Genomic DNA, 18,849 nt, shown 5'->3' on the forward strand with positions numbered 1-18,849 from the left:
CACAAAAACAAAAGCTCTTTGGGGTTGTCAATAATTTTTAATACAGTAAAGTGGTCCTGAGACCAAAAAGTTTGAAAACGGCTGCTCCAAAAGTATCCTCCTAGACTGAATATCCTGGTATTTAGCAAACAAGCTATATGCACCCTAAATAAGCCTCTCTTGTCTTCATGGCAATGGGTGGAGAGGGAAAGAAGGTCAAGAACCACTGTATATAAACTTTATTACTACCTTCTCTTTAGACTCCATCTCTTCCAAAATTGATGTAAAATTTTAATTCATTTTACATCATCCTCACACAGAACCCACCAAACCTCCTGATTCTATCAGCTGTCCTTTTCTGAGCCTCATCCTGCTCTGCTCTGACTGCTTTTAACTGAATTGTGAAAATCACAAGAGCAAAAAATATAGCTTTATATGAAGGTAAGATAAGCATTATATATGGCTGTCAAGCAGTAGAGAGACATCTAAAGTCTAAGTACCAAAGAATACTGGACTCCAGTCTTGAGACAAGACTTCAACCCCACCTCTGCAGCTGTAGCCATGTAAATTATATAACTTCTCTAAGAGTACAGATGTTCATCCCTGCCTATTGTGCAGTATTTATAATCACCAGACCATAAATATAAACAAACTCTCTGTAAATTAAAAATGATATTATCATGCTTAATCTAGTTTCTCAGATTCAAGCCCATCATTTCAACTCAGTTCAACAAATGTTTGTTAAGGGTACACTATGTATAAACCAACATCAACTTTAGCAAAAAGGAGAATCTAACTTCATTTGAAACTTCTCTCTGGTCCCACCTTGCATAGTAGGTCTTCCAATTGCAGGCAATAGAAATAAGCTGCAATAAGAGTTGGACACAAGAAAGTTTGAGGAAGACTTCAGCTGGTTCCCAGTATAGCTGTGCTGGGCCATATTCTATCAAAAACTCCATCATTTCCACAATCTGTTCATGAGTATATGAACATGCCTATAAGGAAAGACATATATTATTAAAGAACTCTACCACCTGCTTGCTACCTTCTCCAGCACAGCTCAATGGCCAACAGGTTTTAATAATAAAGCTAAGTAATAACAGCTTTCAAATTCCGCAATTCTTGAGTTAATAGCCCACATGTGAAATAATGAATACATGTTCAATCTTGTGTTTTATTTATAAGTAGACTCACATTTTGCCCAAAAAGGTAAGAAAATGTTCAATTTGTTGGTACATAAACTTCACAGCTTAAGAAGAGAAAGCAGCACTATATAAAATAATTGGTTTCTTTTCAATTTGTGATTTTTAAAATATGCAGACACTAATCTTCACTCCAAAACACATCAAGTAAGTTCAAAAATGACAGAGAAGTGGAGTTATAGACACACCCTTTCAAAAAAGAAATTCCACACAGGAGGTAGGATATCTAGTACTTTTCATGAAAGAAAGCCCTTTGCACATACTTCAGGTCTTTTAGTTCTAGTATCCCAGAGAAGTAGCAACTTACAACTGGGAACAAAATAAGTTCTTGAAATTCACCTATTACATCCATTTTCAAGTATTCTGCATCCACACAGGGCAAGTATAATCCAACCATGTACATCTCACACAGACTCTACTGATCTGAATGTGAGTGTCAGGCCCAAGATTGCTATAAAGAGTATTAATAACTTTTCCTTTTAAGACAAGGCCCTCTCACCTTGTATGGCGGTTGAGGATGGACAAGAATACCACCCTCCGTCCTCTGAAGCGACTGCTTCACTTGTTCCAATTTAATGGCCAGGTGAGCCTCAAAGTACTTGCGCAGGGCCATGCAGGTATGCTTCCCAGTTTGGCGGCTAGCAAATATTTCATCATCACTCAGAAGCGCACCCTGATCTTCTAAATTCAGAATCTCCAAAGTACTGATCTATTAAGAAGCAAAAGGGGGGGGTGGAGGGGACATACAGGAAGAGAAAAGTAAGAGGAGGAAAAAGATTTTAGTAAACTTTTATGCTCAACAAGACTGACAAACATCAAAGTACACCTGTCTATCAACATGCTAAGATTAGCCATATGAAAGCAAACTGAAAATGCATATTGAAAACTTTTTTTGTACAGAGCTTTCAATCATGTTGTAAGACATATAGGCACAAAACCATTGCTGTTAGATCAAGATTACTGACAGCAATTCCCCCTATAAGATTACTAGATTCAAGGCATGTCTACAATGGCACAGAGTCCTCTAACCACTTAAGAAGAGAAACTTGTGAATGAAGAGGGGAAAAAACATTTCATCCACAAAGAATCATAGCAAAATTCCTCCAGTCAGAAGCTTCTCTCAATGCTGCTGAAGGGCAGCCAAGACAAGCAGGACCCCTACTCCTTGCAAAGAGAAGCCACTGAAGAACCTTACCAAGTTCACCAGACGACGAAGACCATCATAGCGGTCAAAGAGCTCCAACACGGCCCGGAAGGAGAAGCAGATTGAGAAAAACATGGTAGCATGGCAGCAGCCTGAGGCATGAGAACATTCCATTAACCACAGGGTATAGTTCACCACATCAGACAGAACATTGTGGGGATGCATGCAAACCTGCAAAAAATAAAAATAAAACATAATTTTAAAAAATTTTGGGTAAAGGAACCTTTGAAAGGGATGAAAAATCCACCAGTGCAGACAGAGATTTTTGAAGAATACAACAATCTTTCCTGGTCAAGTCGATCTGAGTTTAAAGCTTAAGTTATAAATGAAATTTTGTAACAATCTATTCCAAATCTGAAAACAATCTAAACTTAATTATTTAAATTTGACCTATACTTAGTGAGTGCCAAATTTTGCAAATACTTACATCCTTTAATGCTCACAATGCTCTGTTACACAGGTATTAGGATTATTAGGATTCCCACTTAGATAAGGAAGAGGGTTCAGAGAGGTAAGGGACTTCTCCAAGGTGATAAAAATGGCTGAGCATTCTGATACTAAAAGTCTACAAGTTTACTATCCATTCGCTCTCTGATTGATTCACATATATTTTGATGTCTCCTATGAGTCAGACAATGAATTCTAAAGCATTCCCCAGGTTTGCTTGGTACTTTTTTCTCTATCTTAGCCATAACTGATTTTGTGTATATGCACACGCATTAGGTTACTATTCTCAACAAGACTACAAACTCCTACATAATGTTGATCTCAAAGGGGAAAAAATTAAAATTAAAACGTTATTAATAAATATGCAAAGATGAATAAAGACGTAGCCCAAGAAGAATTTACCAACTTCACTCTACCATAAAAGCCACACCACATATAATACTAGAAAAATGTTCCAGGCATAGAAATGACAAGAGTTTTCCTAGGGGTGTCTGGGGACCCATTACTTTTCAAATGTACAACCCACTTAAGCTTTTTTTAAAATCACTAAATAAAAACACCTTAACTGGAAAAACAGAAGAACTAGAGGGGGAACGTCTGGAGCTCTGAGAACAACTGGAATGATTTTACTATCTCCACCAAAAACTATTTGTTAACATACATAAAGCATCATCTGTTGTTTTTATAATAGATTGACTAAAAAAATGCAAACTATAACTCCACTGAGGGACATCTGAAAAAAGCCTGAAGACTAATCCTAATGCAACCAAAATTGGAAAAACTAAAATAAAGCTCCCAGATCCCAATCCATCTTTTTTTTCCCCCCCCCACAGTCAGGGAAAAGAACGACCTTTCTAAACAATTTTACATTTTTAGACTGCTTTGTGAGAACCAGACATTCAGGGCCAGCCCTGGTTGCCTAGTGGTTAAGCTCAGCGCACTCTGCTTTGGCAGCCTGGGTTCGGTTCCCGGGCACGGACCTACACCACTCATCTGTCAGTGGCCATGCTGTGGTGGTAGCTCACATACAAAAAGAGGAAGATTGGCAGCAGATGTTAGCTCAGGGTGAATCTTCCTCAGCAAAAAAAAAAGAAGGGGGGACGGCCCGGTGACATAGTGGCTGGGTTCGTGCACTCTGGCGGCCCAGGGTTTGTGGGTTCGGATCCTGGGCACGGACCTACACATCGCTTGTCAAGCTATGCTGTGGCAGTGACTCACATACAAGATGGAGAAAGACTGGCACATGTGTTAGCTCAGGGACAATCTTCCTCAAGCAGAAAGAGGAAGATTGGCAACAGATGTTAGCTCAGGGCCAATCTTCCTCACCAAAAAAAATAAAAATAAAACCAGACATTCATGCCTCTTGCTTCTTTCATTAAAATTTACTCCAACTATTCATTTTTTCTTATCCAAAAGTCATCCTGTGAATGTGCTAGACACCCAATCCCACTACCATATACCTGAATGGACTGGACTTACTCTTTCCATGGCATCCTGGTTGTAGGACAGGTAATACAAGCACATAGATACACCAGTTGCAGCCATAGAAGGACGAGGAATTTCCAGTAATTTCTGTACTCCACCATGTGCAACAAATTCTGTGGCAAACTTGTTATGAAGCAGGAGAGATGCTAGGTGCTAAATAAAGAGGACTCAAGTTACTGTGGAACAATCTAGAATAATCACACAATCTCTTCACAAAATATTATAAACCGGCTAAATACAAGGAATCCTCTGAAGTAGAAAACAACTCCTTTACAACAGAAACTTAAGTAAAACCAACACTGCTTAAGGGAAACAAAACAAAGAAACTCTAAGATTCCATAACATTTCCTTCGAACATAAAAGGTTTTCATGAAGGTGAAAAATAAGAAATGAAAAATATTTGCTATAAGTAATGACACAGTTCTACAACCATTTTATTATTACATAGCTTTTTTGTTTTTTGTGGGGGATTTTGGTGAGGAAGATTAGCCCTGAGCTAATGTCTGTTGCCAATCCTCGTCTTTTTTGCTGAAGAAGATTGGCCCTAGGCTAACATTCGCACCCATCTTCCTCTACTTTATATGTGGGATGCCTGCCACAGCATGGCTTTTTAAGCAGTGCGTAGGTCCACACCTGGGATCTGAACCTGCAAACCCCGGCCGCGAAAGTGGAGCACGTGGACTTAACCACTATGCCACTGGGCTGGTCCCCTTATTATTGCATAGCTTCCCTAAAGGATTTTTGTTAACCTTCCCATTTTAATCCTTTTAACATAATCAGCTCTATGTTCTAGCTTTGGCTCAGTCACTGACTCATCATCTAATAAAATCTCAAATTTTGCCTTCTTGTAAACTGATCCTCAATATCTCCCCAGAGAACAATCTTCAGCAAATTATCAAAACTCGTAAATTCTTAGAACTCATCAAAATGCACTTTAAACACATCTTTAAAAGTTTATCTTTTAACTTTTGTTAACTTCCTGTTTAATTCCAACTAGCCTCTCTGGGTGGACCCTATCTCCTGGGCAATTCTAAGGGCAGGGAATGCAATGCAAGGAGCAGATGGCCGGATGACTCTGAACCCAAGCCAATGAGAACGGGGCCTCGGGAGAGCTAGAGCTCTCCCCTCCTGTTTCTCATGCCAAGGTGTCTTACAGCTGGTGATGCAGGCACAAGGTACAGACAAGACAACACAGATTTACAATGACAGTAGTGCCCCCTTATTGGTGGTTTTGTTTTTCAGGGCTTCAGTTACCTTCAGTCAACCAAGGTCTGAAAATGTTAAGTGGAAAATTCCAGAAATAAACAATTCATAAGTTTTAAACCGCACACCTTTCTGAGTAGCATGATGAAATTCTCATGCCGTTCTGCTTTGTCCCACTCAGGACACGAATCATCCCTTTGTCCAGTATATCCACACTGTATACACCACTCACCTATTAGTCAGTTAGTAGCCATCTTGGTTATCAGATCAACTGTCACAGTATCACAGAGCTTGTGTTCAACTAACCCTTATTTTACTTAATAATGGCCCCAAAGCACAAGAGCAGTGATGCTGGCAATTCAGATATGCCAAAGAGAAGCGGTAAAGTGCTTCCTTTTAAGTGAAAAGGTGAAAGTTCTCGACTTAAGGAAAGAAAAAAAATCATATGCTGAGATTCTCCCGCGTAGCCGGAAGAGGGATGCGGGCAAGAGAATCTCAAGATGTGAAATGAATGTGTTGAAGTTTTCAGCTACCAGATCCTGGCCAGGGAGCATGAAGTGTCGATACAGAAGTGTCTGCAGCACCTGCTGCAGATCGTGGAGACGGAGAAGACAGTGGCCAAGCAGCTACGGCGGCAGATCGAAGATGGGGAGATCAATATCGAGCGGCTGAAGGCAGAGGACCAGCTAAATACTTTGCTGGGCCCAGTGCAAAATGAAAATGCAGGGCTCTTAAGAATTTGAAGGCAGCAACAGCAGAGCTTTAAACCAGGCATTAGGCCCTTCTAAGCGGGCTGTGCACAGGTCACACATTGAGGACACCAGCCCTGTCTCTACTCTCTCTATACTCTCCACCCCAAGAACCCTCACCCGCAGCCTTCTCTCCCTAGAGGTAACGGGAGATCACACCCAAACAAAAGTCTGCCCAAAATTTATTAAGAAAACTATCCAGCTCTGGAGTGACGTCAGCATCATGGTGGAGTGAGCTTTCCCGTAAACTCTTCCCCTGATAAGATACAACAAAAGCAACAGTCACAGACCAACAAGGGAATCCTAGACAGCGAAAAGCAAGATCGGAAAGATCCACACTGCCGCACATCTGAGAGTGGAACGTGCTGGGCCCCCGGAGGAAGTGAAGAGAGGTAAGGAGAACTCCTCTCCCTCCCCATCAGATCAGCGATCCTAGTCCGTGTGGCTCCCAGAGTGGGGGAGGGGCGGCCCTCTGTAGGGAAACCATAGCTCTTCGGGCTCTCTCAGCCAGTGGGAAACTCCCACACAGAGGACTCAGAACTGCTACGGGGTACCATCAACATCTGAGCACCCCTGGAGAGCAGATAACAAGGGGCGAACGAGAAGCCCCCCACGCCAGGGACCCAGGGGGCAAAAGAGAGGGCCCCCCCTTTCGCCGCAAGCCGGACACTGCAGCTCAGCCGACCAGACCAGACCAAGCGACTGGTGGATCGCAGTGAACAGCCAGGGCAGAGCGCAGGGGGGCTCAGATTACACAGCCCTTTACCACCACACAGTGGCGGCAGGTGGAAATTGCAACCAGAGATTTCCAGGATGAGAAAAAACAAAGCCAATATAGGAACCACAGTGCAAAGGTATATGAAATCACCAGACCAGAAGGAAAATGACAAGCATCCAGAAACCAACCCTGAAGACAGAAATCCATAACCTAAATGACAGAGATTTCAAAATAGCTATCATAAAAAAACTCAATGAAATACGAGACAACACAAACAATTCAATGAAATTAGGAGTTTCTTCACAAAAGAGATTGAAATCATAAAGAACAACCAATCAGTGCCGATGGAGATGAAGAACACAATGAGATAAAGGAAAATCTAGAATCTTTAAAGAACAGAGCTGACAATATGGACGAAAGAATTAGCATTTTAGAGGACAGGAATACAGATATGCTCCAGATGGAAGAGGAGAGAGAACTAACACTAAAAAGAAATGAAGAAAGTCTCTGAGAAATATCTGACTCTATTAGGAAATGTAACATAAGAATTATAGGTAATCCTGAGGGAGAAGAGAGGGAAAGAGGAACAGAGAGCCTATTCAAGGAAATAATAGCTGAGGACTTCCCAAATCTGGGGAAGGAGCAGGAAATAAATACCAGTAAGCGAAGCCAACAGATCACCTAAATACGTCAACAGGCAAAGGCTCACTCGACGACATCTAGTGGTAAAGCGGGCCAAAGTGAATGACAAAGAAACAATATTAATGGCAGCTAGACAAAAACAAAAAATAACGTACAAAGGAACTCCCATCAGGCTCTCAGCGGATTTCTCAACAGAAACTTTACAGGCTGGGAGAGACTGGAATGATAGATTCAGAATACTGAAAGACAAAAACTTTCAGCCAAGAATACTCTATCCAGCAAAAATATCCTTCAAATATGATGGAGAAATAGTAACTTTCCCAGACAAACAAAAGCTAAGGGAGTTCATGGCCACGAGACCCCCACTATAAGAAATACTCAAGAAGGCCCTCAGGCCTGAAAAAAAGAAGAGAAAGCTTTGAGCAAGGAGAAAACTGGGTAGACAAACTCAGAAAAACAGTAGATCTTTACCGGAATAGGTTAGCAACCACTTAAATACTAAAATCAAAGATCAAAGGAAGGAATTCACCAAAAATACATTTAACCTCATCACTGTAAACACACACCCACAACACAAGATAGAATAAGGTATAACAAGAACAACTTAGAAGGGGAAGAGGAAAGTGATGGAACTGACTTAGTATAAGGAAACAGGAGGCCATCAGATAATGGACTATCTCATACACAAGATTTTTTACACAAACCTCAAGGTAACCACTAAACAAATAATCAAAACAAAATCACATATGATAAACAAAGAGAAAACTAGAAGAGTCATAAGACAGACCAACCAAACTGAATTGGCAGTACAAAACAAATGGGACAAGAAACAAAGGAAATGCAAAAGAACCGGAAAATAAGTGACAAAACAGCAACATTAAGCCCTCATATATCAATAATTATCCTAAATGTAAATGGATTGAACTCTCCAATCAAAAGATTCAGAGTGGCAGGATGGATTAAAAAGCAAGACCCAACAATATGCTGCCTCCAGGAAACACATCTCAGCACTAAAACAAGCACAGGCTCAGAGTGAAAGAATGGAAGACAATACTCCAAGCTAATGGCAAACAAAAGAAAGCAGGTGTTGCCATACTCATATCAGACAAAGAAGACTTCAAGATAAAACAGGTTAAGAGAGACAAAGAAGGGAAATATATAATGATAAACGGGACACTCCACCAAGAAGACATATCACTTATAAATATATATGCACCCAACATAGAAGCACCAATGTACATAAAGCAACTATTAACAAACCTAAAAGGAGGCATTAACAACAACACAATAATAGTAGACCTTAATACTCCACTTACATCAATGGATAGATCATCCAGACAAAAAGTCAATAAAGAAATAGTAGACTTAAATGAAAAACTGGATGAGATGGACCTAGTAGACATATACAGAGCACTCCATCCAAAAACAGCTGATTACACATTCTTCTCAAGCGCGCATGGAACATTCTCAAGGATAGACCATATGTTGGGAAACAAAGCAAGCCTCAATAAATTTAAGAAGATTGAAATCATAACAAGCATCTCTTCAGACCACAATGCTATGAAACTGGAAATCAACCACGAAAAAAAAACTGGGAAAGTGACAAAAATGTGGAGATTAAATAACATGCTACTGAACAACCAATGGATCATTGATGAAATTAAAGGAGAAATCAAAAACTATCTGGAAACAAACGAAAATGAAAACATGCCATACCAAACCATATGGGATGCAGCAAAAGTGGTCCTGAGAGGGAAACTCACAGCAATAGAAGCACACCTTAACAAACAAGAGAAAATTAACACCTAACAGAACTAGAAAAAGAAGAACAAACAAAGCCCAAAGTCAGCAGAAGGAGAGAAATAATAAAAATCAGAGCAGAAATAAATGAAATTGAGACCAAAAAAACAGTAGAAAGGATTAATGAAACAAAGAGTTGGTTCTTTGAGAAGATAAACAAAATCGACAAACCCTTAGCCAGGCTTACTAAGAAAAAAAGAGAAAAGGCTCAAGTAAATAAAATTAGAAATGAAAGAGGAGAAATTACAATGGATACCACGGAAATACAGAGGATTATAAGAAAATACTATGAGAAATTATATGCCAACAAATTGGACAATCTAGAAGAAATGGATAAATTCTTAGATGCATACAACCTCCCAAAACTGAACCAAGAAGAAATGGAGAATCTGAATAGACCAATCACAAGTAAAGACATTGAAACAGTAATCAAAAACCTCCCAAAAAATAAAAGTCCAGGACCAGATGGCTTCTCCGGTGAATTTTACCAAACATTCAAAGATTTAATACCCATCCTTCTCAAACTATTCCAAAAAATAGAGGAAGATGGAACACTTCCTAAATCATTCTACAAGGCCAACATCACCCTGATACCAAAGCCAGACAAAGACAATACAAAGAAGGAAAATTACAGGCCAATATTGCTGACGAACGTAGATGCAGAAATCCTCAACAAAATATTGGCAAACTGAATACAACAATACATTAAAAAGATCATACACCATGATCAAGTGGGATTTATACCAGGGACACAGGGATGGTTCAACATCTGCAAATCAATCAACGTGATACACAACATCAACAAAACAAAGAATAAAAACCACAAGGTCATCTCAATAGAGGCAGAGAAGGCATCTGACAAGATACAACATCCATTTATGATAAAAACTCTCAACAAAATGGGAATAGAAAGAAAGTACCTCAACAAAATACAGGCTATTTATGACAAACCCACAGCCAACATCATACTCAACGGGGAAAGACTGAAAGCCATTCCTCTGAGAACAGTAACGAGGCAGGGCTGCCCACTCTCACCACTCCTGTTCAACATAGTACTGGAGGTTCTGGCCACAGAAATGAGGCAAGAAAAAGGAATAAAAGGAATCCAAATAGGTAACGAAGAAGTGAAACTCTCACTATTTGCAGATGACATGATTTTATATATAGGAAACCCTAAAGAATCCATTGGAAAAATATTAGAAATAATCAACAACTACAGCAAACTCGCAGGGTACAAAATCGATCTACAAAAATCAGTTGCATTTCTGTATGCTAATAACAAACTAACAGAAAGAGCTCAAAAAGATAATACCATTTACAATTGCATCAAAATGAATAAAATTACCTAGGAATAAATCTTACCAAGGAGGTGAAAGACCTATACAATGAAAACTACAAGACATTATTGAAAGAAATCAATGATGACATAAAGAAATGGAAAGACATACCATGCACATGGATTGGAAGAATAAACATAGTTAAAATGTCTGTATTACCTAAAGCAATCTACAGATTCAATGCAATCCCAATCAGAATTCCAATGACATTCTTCACGGAAATAGAAAAAAGAATACTAAAATTCGTATGGGGCAACAAAAGACGCCAAATAGCTAAAGCAATCCTAAGAAAAAAGATCAAAGCTGGAGGCATCACAATCCTTGACTTCAAAACATACTACAAAGTAATAGTAATCAAAACAGCATGGTACTGGTACAAAAACAGACACACAGATCAATGGAACAGAATTGAAAGCCCAGAAATAAAACCACACATATACGGACAGCTAATTTTCGACAAAGGTGCTAGGAACATACAATGGAGAAAGGAAAGTCTCTTCAATAAATGGTGTTGGGAAAACTGGACAGCCACATGCAAAAGAATGAAAGTGGACCATCTGCTATCGTCATTCACAAAAATTAACTCAGAATGGATCAAAGACCTGAAGGTGAGACCTGAAACTATAAAACTCATAGAAGAAAATATAGGCAACACACTATTTGACATTGGTCATAAAGGAATCTTTTTGGATGACATGCCTACCCAGACTAGGGAAACTAAAGAAAAAATAAACAAGTGGGACTTTATCAGATTAAAGAGCTTCTACAAGACAAATGAAACCAGAATCAAGATGAACAGACAACCCACCAGCTGGGAGAGAATATGTGCAAAACATACATCTGACAAGGGGTTGATCTCCATAGTATATAAAGAACTCACACAACTGAACAACAAAAAAACAAACAACCCGATCAAAAAATGGGCAGAGGAAATGAACAGACACTTCTCCAAAGAAGATATACAGATGGCCAATAGGCACATGAAAAGATGTTCAACATCACTAATCATCAGGGAAATGCAAATCAAAACAACACTAAGATATCACCTCACGCCTGTTAGAACGGCTACAATCACCAAGACAAAAAACAAGTGTTGGAGAGGACGTGGAGAAACAGGAACCCTCATACACAGCTGGTGGGAATGCAAACTGGTGCAGCCTCTATGGAAAACGGTACGGAGATTCCTCAAAGAATTAAAAATAGAGATGCCCTATGATCCAGCTATCCCACTAATGGGAATCAATCCAACGAATCTGAAATCAACAATCCAAAGAGGCTTATGCACCCCTACTTTCATTGCAGCATTATTCACTATAGCCAAGAAGTGGAAGCAACCTAAGTGTCCCTCGACTGACCACTGGATCAAGAAAATGTGGTGTATATATATATACAATGGATACTACTCAGTGACAAAATCGTCACATTTGCAACAACATGGATGGGCCTGGACAGTATTATGTTAAGTGAAGTAAGCCAGAAAGAGAAAGACTAACACTGTGTGATCTCACCATATGTGGAATATAAACCAACACACGGACAGAGAAAACTGTATTGTGGTTACCAGGGGCAATGGGGGTGGAGGGTGGGCACAAGGGGTGAAGGGAGACATATATATAGGGTGATGGACAAACAAAAATGTACAACCCAAAATTTCACAATGTTAAAAACTATTAAAACATCAATAAAAAAAAAAATCATACGCTGAGGTTGCTAAGATCTATGGTAGCTTTTGTTAGAGTATATTGTTATAATTGTTCTATTTTATTATTAGTTACTGTTGTTAATCTCTTACTGTGCCTAATTTATAAATTAAACTTTATCATAGGTTTGTATGTACAAGAAAAAACATAGAATATATAGGGTTCGGTATTATCTGTGGTTTCAGGCATCCACTGGGGGTCTTGGAACGTATCCTCCACAGGTAAGGGGGGACTACTGTACATGATTTGACATCTGTGTGGATCTCACCAAAATCAATGGCAAAAACAATAGGTATGTACCCTCTTCAGAATTCTCCCAACACCCAGAATCAGACTAATCCTTGTAATTCAAATCCCTTTCTTCTTTATTCTATTTTTATTCTATTACACAAGCCTCTACACCACACTCCCACCCAGTCCTTCCTCCAAGAAGCAGCTAACACTTAGGCCACTGCATATGGTTTTTCTCATAATGTATGACCGTAAAGTGGCAGTTCCACTGCCAAGATAGGTAGGTGGGGAAACAGGGAACAAGCAGGCTCAACCTTTACTTGAGAACCTTAATTCTATCTGGCCCAACCCAGCCTATAACCTGGATCACCTCACTCATGGGGGCAAAGATTCCATTTTCTCTCCTTATACTGTACCTCCATACAAGGTCTAGTTCTTTAATTTACTATTTTAACCTATTTCATTACTACTAACTTCAACAGCTGTCCCTTCTACACAACTGAGTGTTCTTTTTGAATCAAATAGTACACATATCTTTCTATATCTTTACTTCCCTATAAGAAGGATCTCTTTTGTGACTCTTCCCTGTTCATCTCTATTTTCTTTAATCCTTTCTATGACTTTGCACGGAAATAGCTGAATAGTTACAACCATTATAATTCCTCATACAACAACCTATAGAAAGAGCAACTGCCCAAATCTCTTCTTCCACTATATCCTGTTCAGGATCAGATGCTGCATCTGAAAGCAATACGTTTGGGCCACTGGAGACAACTCTGACCTCCAGCTTTGTCTGATAGTTCAAAATATAATCATGAGTTTACACATATGCACGCACAAAATGCATCCCACACACAGGGACACATTCCAAAATATGTCTGACCTCCAAATTTAAAATTTCTGGAGTCTGAAAGGCAAATTTCCTCACTTCTATTTCATTTCAATGTACTCTGGAACTCTGCTGCCCAGTGCAGTAGTCATTGGCCACATGTGGCTAAATAAATTAAAATTAAGTTAAAAATTCAGTGCCTCTGTGTACATTTTAACTGCTCACATACGGCTAGTAGCCACTGTATTGAACAGCACAGACACAGAACATTTCCATTATCACAGAAAGTTCTACGGGACTGCATAGCTCTTGAATATCAAAAATGAAGTTGTGAATTTAAAGACTCAGAGAGGGGCCGGCCCGGTGGCTTAGCGGTTGAGTGCGCGCGCTCCACTACTGGTGGCCCGGGTTTGGATCCCGGGCGCGCACCGACGCACCGCTTCTCTGGCCGTGCTGAGGCCATGTCCCACGTACAGCAACTGGAAGGATGTGCAACTATGACATACAACTATCTACTGGGATTTTGGGGCAAAAAAAAAAGGAGGAGGATTGGCAATAGATGTTAGCTCAGAGCCAGTCTTCCTCAGCAAAAAGAGGAGGATTAGCACAGATGTTAGCTCAGGGCTGATCTTCCTCACAAAAAAAATAAATAAATAAAAATAAATAAATAAATAAAGACTCAGAGAGAGCATCATCTCTTTTTCAGAGGTCCTTTCTGGAAACTCACGGAAAACAGACCACTCCTTCCTTTGTGCCCCACACTTTTTTCACAACATCTGTAATATCTATTTCTTTTTTTTTTTAATTTTATTTATTTATTTATTTTTTACCCCAAAGCCCCAGTAGATAGTTGTATGTCATGGTTGCACATCCTCCTAGTTGCTGTATGTGGGACACGGCCTCAGCATGGCCGGAGAAGCGGTGCGTCAGTGCACGCCCGGGATCCGAACCCGGGCCGCCAGCAGCAGAGCGCACGCACTTAACCGCTAAGCCATGGGGCCGGCCCACATCTGTAATATCTAAAAGAAATTATAGGTTTACATGCCTGTCTCTCTTAACCAAATGATAAAGAGCAAGGACCTGATTTATTTATTTAATATTAAAAACATGACAGAATGGTACTTTATTCATTAGTTACCTGTTGGGTAGAACTGTACAACAGCTATGATTTTATTCATTCAACTTATCTCTCTCCATTCAGATTATCTTAATTACCATGCATAGGTATGGATTTGGTGAGCAAGGACTTACTTGCCCCTTTGTAACCTAGGAAATCGCTTACCTTTACTGAATTTGGGTCTGCCTCTATTTCTTTACTCATTTTCTGATTTATATTTTGTTGGCCCTAGATAATCTATCATCATACAATATATATTATTTATAGTTAAAAATTTAGAAAAAGTGGCACTGGCTGACAGAGGGAATATCTAAAAGACAGTACGACATAAGGTACTATACACACAGTTTTCCATTCCTATTCAGTAACAATACCTGAGGCCACTCCTAGGTCTAGATCCAATTTCTACCTTAACATTCAACCCTCTAGGACTGACCTTCGATTTCTGTGGAGGCACCTGGTAAGCCTAATCTCTTCTATCTAAATAAGAATTTTTCTATTTTACTATTTTGACATATCTGGCAATAGAAGGCCCAGAGCAATAAAACCCAGAGATGCTATATACCAAAACAATAGGCACACCCTTGTCAATAAAATGCTCAATGACCTAATATTTTTTTAAGAACTTTATACCTTTAGCGCCTCAAACGTAAGCAGGACATCATTAGTTTGCTTCAGGTCAATATAGAACATCATCAACTCCCGTGATCCAAGTTGCATGAATATGGGAAGTAGCTGAAATGAAGACCAAATACAAGTCTTAACATTTGGCTTTACTTTCACATACCTCCTATTCCATTATGAGAGAAGATTAAAAAAAATGGGGTACCTCTTCCCCGCTCCTCTATGAAGATAAACATAGGAACACACTTTGACCAAACAGGCCTTATCAGAAGTGACCTGCATAAGACTTTACCAGTTTGGGGCAAAGACTTTTCTGTATCAAGAGTAGAAACACATCCATGTATAAAATGCTACCATAAAATACCACAGAAATAAATATAGTAGTCCTAAGAATGAGCAGTACCCTTCCAAATAAGCTTACCTCCTGATATTCTCCTAGGGGAGTCAAATATTGGAGAATTAGTCGCTGCTCAATAGCAGGAGTCATAGGATAAAGGGTATAATTGGTGCCAATCACCCAGGGGGACATTTCTGACCAGCTGCTATTAGACAGCTCAACAAACATGCGATCTGGATCAGATGAAGAGAAACCCAACTTTTGCTTGGCTTTCCTAAAGCTCTCTCTGTCACCCTGTTTGGCTGACTTGTTTTTCCTCAATCCTCCTTCCTCAGGTTTGTTTGCTGAGTTCACTCTGCTACTCGTCTTGTGGCCTGAATCAAGATGAAAAGAGATCTCCATGTCTCCAGAGGCTTCCTCTTGTTCACCATCCACTACATCTACAGCCATGTCCCCATAGTCCATATCCACAGCTTCTTCATCCAGAGGCAAAAGAGGTTCAGAGGAGAGCTTTCGTGGGCTGGGACGCTTGCTTTCTTGCCGCAGAGCCACTTCCTGAAGCTGTAGCTCCCTCAGTCTCCGCAGCACTATTGCCACCTATCAACAGATATTGGAATAAAAGGGGTTGTCTCTTCTGCATCTTAATTTAAATAATTCTTAATAAATAATTCTTATTTCCACTTAAGGAGAACTAGATACTCAGGCAATTATCCCAATGCCTGGTGAAAGCAAAGATTCTATAAATATATTAAAGTGATTTCTATAGCTTGATGAAATAAGCAGGGGCTAAAAGTATCATTCCCCATAAAATTTACCAGAGAACCCAAACTAGAATATCTGCACGTAAGACAAATCATTCACAACTGATCTGTCTGGATAAAGGTGGGCAGGACCATCACACCTAAAGAGATACTAGATATATTCATGATGTTTTAAAAGCATCTTCGAAAATCAAACATGAAGGTTTCTCAAACTTTTATCTGTTGTAAGTTGTATCTGTTAGATACTGTCATCTACATTACACATAATTACATAATCTATTTTCCAAGTTCACCATTTATTTTTTATTTTAAGTACTTATTTTTTGGGCCAACTCTAAAAGGTAGTATTGTGCTTAGTTTTAAAAAGAGAGAGCGGTTATGTCTGCAATTTACTTTGAACTGCAAAAAAAAAAAAAAAAAGAAAGGTGAACAGATAGAAGGAAGGGTGGATGGATGGATCTGTAATAAAATAAGTATAGTAAAATGCTGACAGTCAACTTAAGTGGTGTGTATACAGCTGTTCACTGTAAAATTCTTTCAATTTTGCTCTATGTTTGAAAATTTTCATAATCCAAATGTTGAAGAAGGAAAGAGAATGGTATTATTCTATATCTGGTATAAACTATCATGATCCGTGACAAGATGAAAAACAGCTATTTTCAAGTTAAAAAAAAAAAGTAAAATCAAAACTCTTATGAAAAGTAATCCTGACATTGAAATTATAGCTATACTATAGTACAAGGTAATAAGATCTACCTATTCGAGTTTAGGTAGCAAGAAAGAACTTGTGAATACTCTCCCATCTTACGTAAAAATTCATTTTAACATGGTCCTTACCAGCTGTGAATTTTCATCCCGGTAGTTGGCAGCAATGTCTTGATTTTCCATAGCACCTCCTAATAGTCCAGTAGAATATGTCCTCAATGGCTGATCAGCCTCTCGGGCCCATTTGAAAAGATTCTCAACAATTCCTTCCTATATTAAAGGAAATGAAATAGTACAATTGAGAAGAAACTCATTTTCATAATTAAAGATATAAGCAAATATTTCAATCTTGTGAGAAAAATTTTTAATAAAATATTTCAATGCTGCTCCTAAGATTAAAAAATGCAGGCAAACTAAGTGTCCAATAGTAGGTGGTTTAGTTAATAAAATAACTATGCATCTGTGAAACAGAATCCTATTTAGCCATTAAAACTCAAGCTATAGATCAACAATCACATAATACAGTCCTACTTTAGATGTTGAGACCCAAAAGGTTCCATGACCAAGCAGGGAGCACTAAAAATTCTATGACCCTCTGAGGTTCAGAATGCACAACTAACACTATTAATGTTCTGAGAAGTTCTCCATCAAAGAAGTATTTAACTCCACATACCCCAAATTCACTTTTAGTTTTTATTATGAAATATAATACATATAAACATGTATAGTCCAGTCAAATAAAATGAAAATTACCTGTGATCTACAACTGAGCTTAAAAAATAGAACCCTCCCATGTGTCCCTCCCTGTACCACCTGTCTCCTCCCTCCACAAAGGGTACCTAAATTCCTAAATTTTAACAATTTCCTTGTTAAACTTTTGTTAAATATATGCTTTAAACTGTATAAATTGCATGGTACTTGATATATTTTTCTGCAACTTGTTTCTTTTACTCAATATTATGTTTTTTACATTCATCCGTATGTTTTTTATATTCATCTATATTGTTACATGTAATTGACACACTTTTAAAGAACACTCAACATAAGAAAGGCTTTACAAATAATAACTTATTTCATCCTATCAACTCTTTATGATTGGGTAAGTTCTATATTTGCAGAAGAGGAAACTGAGTCACAATGAGGTTAAGTAACTTACCAAAAATCATACAACTACTAAGTGGCAGAGCTAGGGTCTGATCCTAGGCAGTGTACCTCCAGATGCTCTTCACCTCCATATTTTGCTGCTATTTTGTTGGCTTAACTATTTTTGTCCTAGTAGATACCTAGGAACAGAACTGCTAAGTCACAGGGTATGTGCCTGCTCAACTTTACTAGAGGTGGCCAAACTATTTTCCAAAGTGACTGCAACAATTCACATTTCCACCAACAGCGAATAAAGTTCTTTTTTTCTACATCTTTGCCAACACTTGGCCACTATCAGACATTTTATTTTTTGCAATCTGGTGGGTGTAAAAATAGCATTTCATTTAATTTGAATTTCCTCATTTACTAATGAGGTTCAGCATTTTTTCATGTCTGTTGACCAGTCAGGCTTCCACTTCTGTGAAATACTCATGCCTTTTACCAGTGTTTTATGATAAACACAAGTTCTTAACTTTTATGTAATCATACTTAATAATATTTTCTTTTTAACTTTGTGTATTTTATATCTTAAGAAACTCTTCCCTAGGGTCATGGAGTCATTCTCTTATATATTTCCAAACATTTTTATCTTTTTTGAAAATTAACACTGAAAAATACACTTTGAGAAATTTTGTT

General features: G+C 38.7%; 1 protein-coding gene across 4 annotated transcripts in view; it reads right to left on the reverse strand.

Annotated features, from left to right (window-relative positions):
- Positions 1-18,849, reverse strand: part of DCAF1 (DDB1 and CUL4 associated factor 1) — a 90,799-nt gene that overhangs the window by 37,568 nt on the left and 34,382 nt on the right. For 3 of the 4 annotated variants that reach the window (XM_087431102.1, XM_014792593.2, XM_087431101.1), the window contains exons 6-12: positions 17,203-17,340; positions 15,689-16,201; positions 15,277-15,378; positions 4,312-4,470; positions 2,377-2,556; positions 1,681-1,890; positions 805-974 (exon numbers count right to left, since the gene is read on the reverse strand). In XM_087431102.1, the coding sequence (XP_087287228.1) occupies positions 805-974; positions 1,681-1,890; positions 2,377-2,556; positions 4,312-4,470; positions 15,277-15,378; positions 15,689-16,201; positions 17,203-17,340 (1,472 nt within the window). The remainder of the gene's footprint in view (positions 1-804; positions 975-1,680; positions 1,891-2,376; positions 2,557-4,311; positions 4,471-15,276; positions 15,379-15,688; positions 16,202-17,202; positions 17,341-18,849) is intronic. The other variant, XM_087431103.1, reaches the window with a different exon arrangement.

Source organism: Ceratotherium simum, chromosome 5 (assembly GCF_057802395.1).
Source record: "Ceratotherium simum simum isolate JZ-2026a chromosome 5, ASM5780239v1, whole genome shotgun sequence".
NCBI classification, from domain to species: domain Eukaryota; kingdom Metazoa; phylum Chordata; class Mammalia; order Perissodactyla; family Rhinocerotidae; genus Ceratotherium; species Ceratotherium simum.